At 58.5% G+C, this 8,475-nt stretch overlaps 1 protein-coding gene across 1 annotated transcript; it reads left to right on the top strand.

The window, feature by feature from the left end:
* Positions 1-6: 6 nt before the first annotated feature.
* Positions 7-1,343, top strand: SAC3D1 (SAC3 domain containing 1). The gene has a single exon (XM_045297285.1). The coding sequence runs from the start codon at positions 631-633 to the stop codon at positions 1,153-1,155; it is 525 nt and encodes a 174-aa protein (XP_045153220.1). The 5' UTR covers positions 7-630; the 3' UTR covers positions 1,156-1,343.
* The last annotated feature ends 7,132 nt before the right edge of the window (positions 1,344-8,475 follow it).

Raw genomic sequence — 8,475 nt, 5'->3', positions numbered from 1 at the left:
CGGCAAAGGGGGGTGTGTGTGGAAATGGAATGGTCCCGGGCAGGTAGCCTAGGTTTTTTAAACAACGCCCCCCTCCTCCCCCCCCAATAGCTCCTCCCCGGTCGTCATTGCATAGCGGCCGTGAGCAGACGTAGATGCCCTGGAACATACGTGGGATAGAAGCTTTTTTAGAGCCTTATTGTGGGTGGTGCGCTTTGATTGTGATAAAAAAACGCTGCTGGCTTCAAAGTTCTCTTGACCCGATTGTTTATCCCAAATTCCAGTTACTCTACCTCTGGGAGGTAGAGCCAATGTGAAGGGGCCTCCCAAGTGGTCAGGGCAGTGGGCTAGGGTCTCCATCAGAAACCTGGAGGTGGGGGATCAGCCACCTCACCCCCCCCTTCGTCAACAGTCTAGAGCAAGGCTTTTCAATGACCCTCAGCATCCCCGCCAGCAAACACTACTGGCTGCTTCAGGACTGTGTGGACGGAGTTTGTCTGAGGAGCTCAGCTATCCCATGAAGATCTATGTGGGCAAGGGGCTGTTGGCTGAATTGGTCAGGGTAGGATGTGAGCAGAATCAGGCTAGAGAACACCTAGGGCTGGGAGGACAAGGAGATGGGCTTGGCCCAGGAAGGCCCCTGGCCCCCTCATGCTGCCTCCCACCTCCCCAGGCTCCCTGGAGGCCCTGTACGAGATTCTGCAGCTGCCCGCCGCCCTGCGTGCCTGCCCACCCCTGCACACAGCCTTGGCCGTGGACGCTGCTTTTCGAGAGGGCAACGCTGCCCGTCTATTCCGCCTGCTCCGGACCCTGACCTATCTGCCTAGCTGTGCTGTGCAGGGGCACGTGGCCCATGCTCGCCGCGGAGCCCTGGCCCGCCTCGCCCGTGCCCTCAGCACCCCCAAGGGCCAGGCCTTGCCCCTGGACTTCCTGGTGCACCTGCTGGCCTTGGACGGATCCGAAGAGGCCCGGGACCTGTGCCAGGCACATGGGCTGCCTCTGGCTGGGGAGGAGCGAGTGGTGTTCCTTAGGGGTCACTATCGGGAGGAGGGGCAGCCAAGTGCAGGGGCCTGCAACCTGTTGGTGGACAGCAAGCTGCGAGGGCGGACCCTGGAGGAGGTGGTCATGGCTGAGGAGGAAGAGGAGGGCTCCATCAGAGTGCAGTCCCCAGCCTGAGGACGGGCCACACCGGCCCCAGAGCCCTGTGTGGGAAACCGGGCTCCAGGACGGGAGTGCATACAGATTCTTTGCGCTCATATTTTAAGGAGTCTGGGAGGCCGAGACGCTTGTGGGGTGGAGATGCGTCTCTGTCACATTCTCCTATCTAAAGCTGTTCCCTCAGTAAAGCCAGTTTTAAGGTGCTACTTGCAAGCCCGTGGTTACTACTGCACATGAGGGTGAACTGCCTGAAGGTTGACTGCCATCCAAAGGGATCAGAGGACCCCACCCTAGTTGGTCCCACTCCCTTTTGATAAGGATCATAGATTGCTCCCCTGGTGAGGAGCTCAGGGACACGTAAGGTCAAGCCAGCACCAAGAGGACCAAGGTGAAGCTGCTGTTACCTGTGTACCTGTATGTGCCTTCCCGTGGCGTGTCTACACATCCCCCTCCTGCTCCATGTTTGCCTCCGTGGTACACGGAGGGACTGGACGAGGGTGTAGCACAGCTAAGGTCTCCTAGCTCATCAGGACGGGCCGGGAAAGCCGACTGGTGGGAGAAGACGCTCACGGTTCGGTTCCGAGATATAAAGAAGTCTTACTATACGTTCTCATGCCTGGACACAGTCCCTCCAATAACCCCCCATAAAGGAGCCACCATATGAATCATTTCTGTGTCCGGCTACACTGTGCCTAAAGGTTCTCTCTAGATAAAAGCAAGCTGGTTCTGTAGCCGACCCACCGTAAATACAGCAACCCCCTGGGGAGGGCGCTGGGGTGTCCAGGCCAACTAGCACTAGGTCAGGATGGTGGCGTATTTCAGTGCTTGTCTACCCATTGATGACACCACCCGCTGTGTGGCACGCATGCCTTATGTAAGCCCCATTATGTACACTCATTCGAAAAATACCTTCTCTCCGTCTCCATGCGGGAAGAGGAGCCCATGTGCCCAGCTGTCTGTCTTTAATATTTTCCACAATCACAAAGTTGCTCCTGAGGACCCATTCAAGTGTTGGGGACCCCGACAGCCTGTTGCGTATGATGTGATGTAGCCAGCTCGCTGAAGATTATATGAGACTCGAGAGAACATGTTGCTCACTCTGGCTCCAGTCTCCATGGAAGAGATGAGCGCTTGCAGGCCGTGTCTGATGTTCCCTTAATTTACCCCTCAAGGACGCTGGGCCCCCACACTTCTTGCCCTTTGGTGTGGGACCAGATGCTTTGATCCCCTGGGGAGAGGGGTACCTCCCTCTCAGTCCTAATCAGCACCTAGGAGACAATGTCTGGGAATCTCATCTGGTTGGGGGTGGGGGGGTCTGATAGGGGTGGCAAAGCCGAGCACATGGGGCTCAGAGCAGGATGGAGGGGTGGGGGTGTCAGGGTCTGAAGTCACTGGGAGCCTTTGCCAACTTCCCCACTGACCCCCAGGGCTCACAGACACATGGTGAAGTGGCTCAGTGGAATTTATTGGGGGGATCTGGAGAGCAGGTGAGGTGGCAGATTGCCAGAGGTGCCCTCGGCCTGGCCCAAACTCTGGTCTCGGTGGGGGTTGGGCAGCAGGACCCACAGTGTCCCTTCTGTCTCCTGGGAACAGGGGCTCTGGTGAGCAAAGCCATCCTTGGTGACTGCCCACCCCGCCCCACCCTGCGCTGCCCTGACACCTGCAAAAGCATTGCCTCCTGGTCATCCTGGGTCCCCTCCTGACCCGTTTGGGTCTCCTCTCATTTGGCTGACTCTTCTTCCAGCTTCAGGATCATGTGGAGTGAGTCCGGCTGGCACCAAGCATTGCAGCAGTCAGAGGTGGGGAGGGACCCTGGGCAGTCCTGAGGCCCCTCTAGTGTTCCGCTGGGCTGGGAGGCCACAAAGGAAGGGCCCCAGAGCAGGGGGCTCACCAGCTTCTGCAGCTTCTCCCCCAGGGCCAGGTTGTCCAGTTGGGTCTTGCTCAGGGACTGCCAAACACTAGGGTAGAAAGGGAGCCCCCTCAGCCCCTAGGTCTGGACCTAGGAGCCGCAACACACAACTCGTGCATAACCTTCCTCAGCCACTGGGTCTAAGAACCCAGGCTGTGGCAGTTATGTAATCAACCTTCAACTTGCAGAAGGCGTGGAGTCTAGCCTGTCCATCAGATCATAGCTTGATGACCTCATTTGGAGGTGCAACGGAGATAAACATAGCTTGCTGTAGGCCAGACGCACACTCCCTGTAAGACATTCCTGTTGACAAGCCACGTGAAGCTATGCTGATGGAGCCAGAGCCCTGGAGCTGGAGGAGCCAGGTGGAGCCCCCTGCCAGCCCTGAGATGCTTATAATGCCACTGGGTCCACAAGACTTTCCACCCACTGGCCTGTGATCTTCCTGTATCTGCCTCATTGCATGTGTTGTGTGAGTCTGAAGATGAACTTATAGACTGGTAGGGGGCATATGGGCTAATATTGGACTTATGGATTTGATGTGGACAGGACAGGGGTTTTCTCAACACACAATTATCTTTTCTATAAAGCTCTTTCTTACACACACAGGAGTCTCCCTGGATCTGTTTCTCTAGTCAACCCAGACTAACAGTCTCTGTCCTGATGTGGTCATCAGCCAGGAAGGGATGGCCACCGAGGCTCCCAGGCAGAGAACAAAGGCACCTTTCCCTTCTTCAGTAGGAGGAAATGGGTGGTTCCTCCAGCTGGGATTCGCCTGGAGACCCAGTGTGCCCTGACAGAATTTGGTGTCCCCAGCTAGGGGCTGTGGAGGTACCGATGTGGGAGTCCCAGGAGCAACACCACCCCCACCCCCCAACACAGGACCCAGGACATGGTCACAGATGGCTACAACCCTGAGAGGGTACTGATGCCAGCTCCAGAGCCTGGCATCTGAGGATGACCCCTCAAAAGTGCTTGGACAATGAAGGGGGGGAGGGTCACTAGGCTAATGTGCTAAAGTGGGAGCTGGGGCTGGGCAGTGCGGGTAGTCGATGGGCAAGAGGAGTCCGGCCCTGAGGGAGCTGCTGGCCTCCTGGCGCCCCTCCAGCCCAGCTCACCTCCTGCAGTCTGTCCGCAAAAGGCTCATCTCCATGGAGGTCCGCTGGGGGTCCCAGTCTTCCTTATCCAAGAATGAGCACTCCTGGATCTTGAAGTCCCTGGGGGTGGGGGTGGGGGGTATGGACCGGAGGGCCGGAAGCTAAAGGTGGGGACCAGCCTGAGGCCCAGTTTCTTGGGGCCTCACCTTGGCACAGCCCAGGGCTGAGTCCTGGTCCAGGACTGAATGATGGTAGAGGAAGCAACCGCATCCCATCCTCCCCTCACCATACTCCCCCCACCCCCCACCCCCCGACACAGGCTTACTCTTCAAGGGGAACCAGCCCCCCTGCCCGCCCCCCCACACACACACACAAGAAGCAGTGCCCCCCAAACACATACTTGCCCAGGCGTACTCTTCAAGGGGAAGCAGCCCTCCTATACACACACATACATACTGACAGGCGTACTCTTCAGGGGACTCAGCCCCCTCCCATCACACACACATACACACGTCCCACATGCACAGGCCTACTCTTGGGGGTCTTCGGCCTTGGTGGGCTCCATGGTGCTCAGGAGCGTGGACAGGAACTTGCCCGTGGGCTCCTCCTGCAGGTTCTGCTCTGGCCCCGAAGAGCCCGCCTTAGGCAGAGGAAGGGAGGGTGGGGTTGAGGGGCCCAAAGTAGCTGGCTGGAAGCCTGCCCTCCCCTCACCCTGCCCACATCTCTGCTTTTAGGGTCACACCCTCGGGCCCCCCACCCCCATGGAGAAAAGCCATAGTTGAGGAAGACAGTTCGCTTGGAGCATCTCCAGCGTTGGGGTTCCCTGCCACCCTCTCTCCAGAGCTGCCCCAGCCTCCCTGAGCAGAAGCTTCCGCAGCAAGAAAGGAGGGGGGGAGGGAGAGATGGGTAGACTTCAGGGTCTGCGAATTCCTCCAGGTCGTGCTGCCTTGCCTCTGCCCTTGTCCTTGGGAGATCCTGGCCTTTGCCGTCACCGCCTCTGCCTCCACCTCCTTGCGGGTCTTGGGGCTTCTGCTCAGTCTCAGAACATGCCGCTGAGTCCACTGTCAGCCTGGGCAGGGCTCTGTGTCTGTGCCTGGACTGAAGGGGACAGAAGGACAGATAGTTGAACCACTGGCCCACGCTCTCAGCCTCAGCGGGTTTTCTGGGGGCAGCTTCCAGCCCACAAGGCCTGTATCCCCAACTCCTCGTTGTGACCAGTGGTCCTTTAGTAAGCCTGGTTCTACCTGGCGATCGTAGTTATTGCTCACTGAGCACTGCCTAGGCCCTAGGCTCGCTACCCTTCAGAGTACTGAGAAGCAAGGATGTTACGGCGAGGACCGGACCGCCTGCTCCACACCACGGTGTTTCCCAGCCTCATCTGCGGAAGGGCGGAAGGGCCACGGACTGCTGAAGTGACAAGCCCGTCTTGGAAGAGGTGCAGCCAGAGTGCCCCTTCCTTAGAGGCAAGGATGGTGAGACGTGGTCTCACGTACTTTGGACATGTCCAAAGAGACCAGTCCTGGGGAAGGACATCGTGTTTGGTGCAGTAGAGGGGCAGTGAGGGAGAGGAAGGGCCTCCAGGAGATGGGCTGACACAGTGGCTGCAGACATGGGAACAAACGGGAGGCTGGTGCAGGCCCGGGGCAGGGTTTCCCTCTGTGGTGCCTGGGGCCCGCTATGGGTCGAACCGACTCATTGGCAATCCAACAACAACAAGCACTTGTCACATTTCATTGCAGTCATCAAAAATGACGAGGTAGGGCCAGCAGTGAAAGGCGGGAGAGCCAGGACTCGCCACGATGCTGGTTCTGTGTCACCCAGCGCCCCACCTTGAGCTACGTACACACGGTCTCACCCCTCTTGGCTCTGTGGCCACTACATTGCTTTTCATGTCCGGTTTCCGCCTTACCCAGGTGCCCCCTCTCCCAGACTTGACTGGACCGCCGGTCCCATTTTACAGAAGAGGAGCCTGAGGCACCGGGGTGAACTGACCTGCAGGGCCAGGAGTCAAGCCCCAATGGGCGTGGGCCCCATGCCATCGCGGCGGAGGGGACAGGCAGGTGTGACACCGAGTCAGCTTTTTCCGAGCAGGACTCACCGGGCAAGGCGAGCACTGGAGGCAGAGAGTGGACTCCGGGAGGCCTGGCAGGTGTGGGCGTGGCTGCAGCCTGAGGCCGGTGGTGCTGGCTCGGTGGGCCAGCAGGCCGGAGGGGCTGCTCCCAGGCTTGGGCTGCAGTCCATGGGGGCCCTGCCGAGGGAGTCACGGTATGCACGTGTAGCTCTGAAGGCAAATGCAAACATTCTAAAGGCTGTTATTCAGACCATGGTGACCTCATTGGCTTGTGAAGACAGAGGTATGGCCCTCAAAATAATTTCTAAACTGCTCCGAGGAACTGGACTGGCCCTTCCATCTCAAACGTCCCCAGCCCCTCCTCTAGAACGGCAAAACACTGGCTGATTTCAGCAGCTGACGGTAATGGCGGGGGCGCCTGTCCTGATCCAGGGCGGTAACTGTGGTTTGAATGTGGGGGTGGCCAGCCCCCCACCACTAATCATGGGCTCAGTAAGCACAATTGTACGGTTGAGATCTATAAATATTATATTAAAGTCATCGAGAGCATGAGAGATAAAAGAGATATTAAAATAATGGAGTCAGACACATTTCATGGTAGCAATGCTCACCTCTGCCCCACTTGGTGGTCCACGTGGAGAGAGGGGGAAGGGAAGGAGAGAGAGCAGAGGAGAGGTTGAGGGAGGAGCCGAGAGAGAGGGAGCGAGAGCTCTCCATTGCTAACCCAGGCCTATATACCTTTGGGGGACATGCAAGCCCACTAATTACAGGTAAAGACATACGTCCCAGGAAGGGGTTGCACGATGGGTTATACAGCAGTGAGGGGGTGGTCTAGGGACACATGTGACAAGATGGGCAGATCCTAGATACAGGATGGCAGCTTAACTTTGACCTGGCCTCTGGGTCTCCATAGGAACCATTATCAGTAGGTGTGAACCCCGCCTACAGCAACCAAATCCTTGATTTCAGGCCAGTCCATTGTCCTTGATGCCAGGGAGCGGGGCCCAGTGCAGTCTGGCAACTGAGCGCCTGTCAGGGAGGATGCCTGCAAGCATCTGGCCTCCCCGCCCGCCCGGGGTGACAGGCTACAACTGCCCCCTTCCTGACTAGGAGGTCAATGGCAGCAGGCCACCAGGCCTTTTCTTCCTTGGTACCACTGCACAGATTTAAACTGCCAGCTTTGGGGTTAGCACTGGCGCGTGTGCCACCGGGCACCTTGGTTTGAGCAGGAAAGGGAGTTGGCTGGAAGGACCAAGAGCTGACAGAGGAACAGTGCCGCCTGGACTGCATGAGGGCCATCCCTCACTGGGCCATGGCGGCCTGGGCAGCCTCTCCCTGGCTGAATCCTGCAGCCCTCTGAAACCGGGGCTCAGGTCCTGCTGCCCGGCTGCGGAGAACTGATGTCTGACCATCTCACTCCACAAAGGGGCTGGGGTGCTGCAGATGCCCACTGGGGGTGGGTGGGAGGGCGGGCCCAAGACCTATGACCATCTGTTGCATCACCACAGGGACAATGGGGAGTCACCAAGGGGGGTTCCCTTGGGGAAGAACAGGACATTTTGACGGAAGCAACTCATTGTAATGAGGCCTCCGTAGGGTGGCCTTGGAGATGTGAGAGGCTGGCAGGAAGGAGAACCACTTATAGTACAATGGCGGTGGGGGGCGGGGCTGGACGCTGAGCGGGCAGCCCTGAGAGGCCTCAGGCTGATGGGCACCCGGGAACCAGCTTCTTGGATTATGATGCCGTGCAGAAGGCAAACCGTTGAGTGGCCAGCTTGAGCTGGCTTGAGGCGGTTTGGGTTGGCGCTCAGGAGGGGAAGACTGATCCAGCTGCAGCCCAGCCCTTGTCCAGGGAGAACAAGCCGGTTGGAAGGAGGGAACCTGGGAGCCCTGCTGCAGGGTAAGCCCCAGAAGGGAGAATGCCATGCCCTGAGGGAGGACGCCCCAGAAAGGTGGTCCCCACCCAGCTAGGGGCCACGCATCTGTAGCACAGGCAGTGGTCTCCCGGCACCTCCTCACCCCCACCCAGACAGTTCCTCACCAGGGAGGAAGAGGAAGGAAAGGCAGAGAACAGCCCTAAAACATTCTCCCAGAGTAGCAGCTGACGCCCCTGCTGGCCAGGACACCTTGGGGGTCGTTTAGATTAGAACTTGCAGGAGAGACCTCGGAGAAGCAGGGCGATCACAGGCCCATGGGTGCAGTCATGTGGGTCCAAGGCAGGCAGGAACTTGGCAGGGCGCCCCAAGAGTCAGACACCGAGC

Source organism: Echinops telfairi, unplaced genomic scaffold, assembly GCF_000313985.2.
Source record: "Echinops telfairi isolate 266 unplaced genomic scaffold, ASM31398v2 ScPeMD7_7417;HRSCAF=8455, whole genome shotgun sequence".
NCBI lineage: Eukaryota > Metazoa > Chordata > Mammalia > Afrosoricida > Tenrecidae > Echinops > Echinops telfairi.
This window is presented reverse-complemented; position numbering and strand designations above follow the sequence as displayed.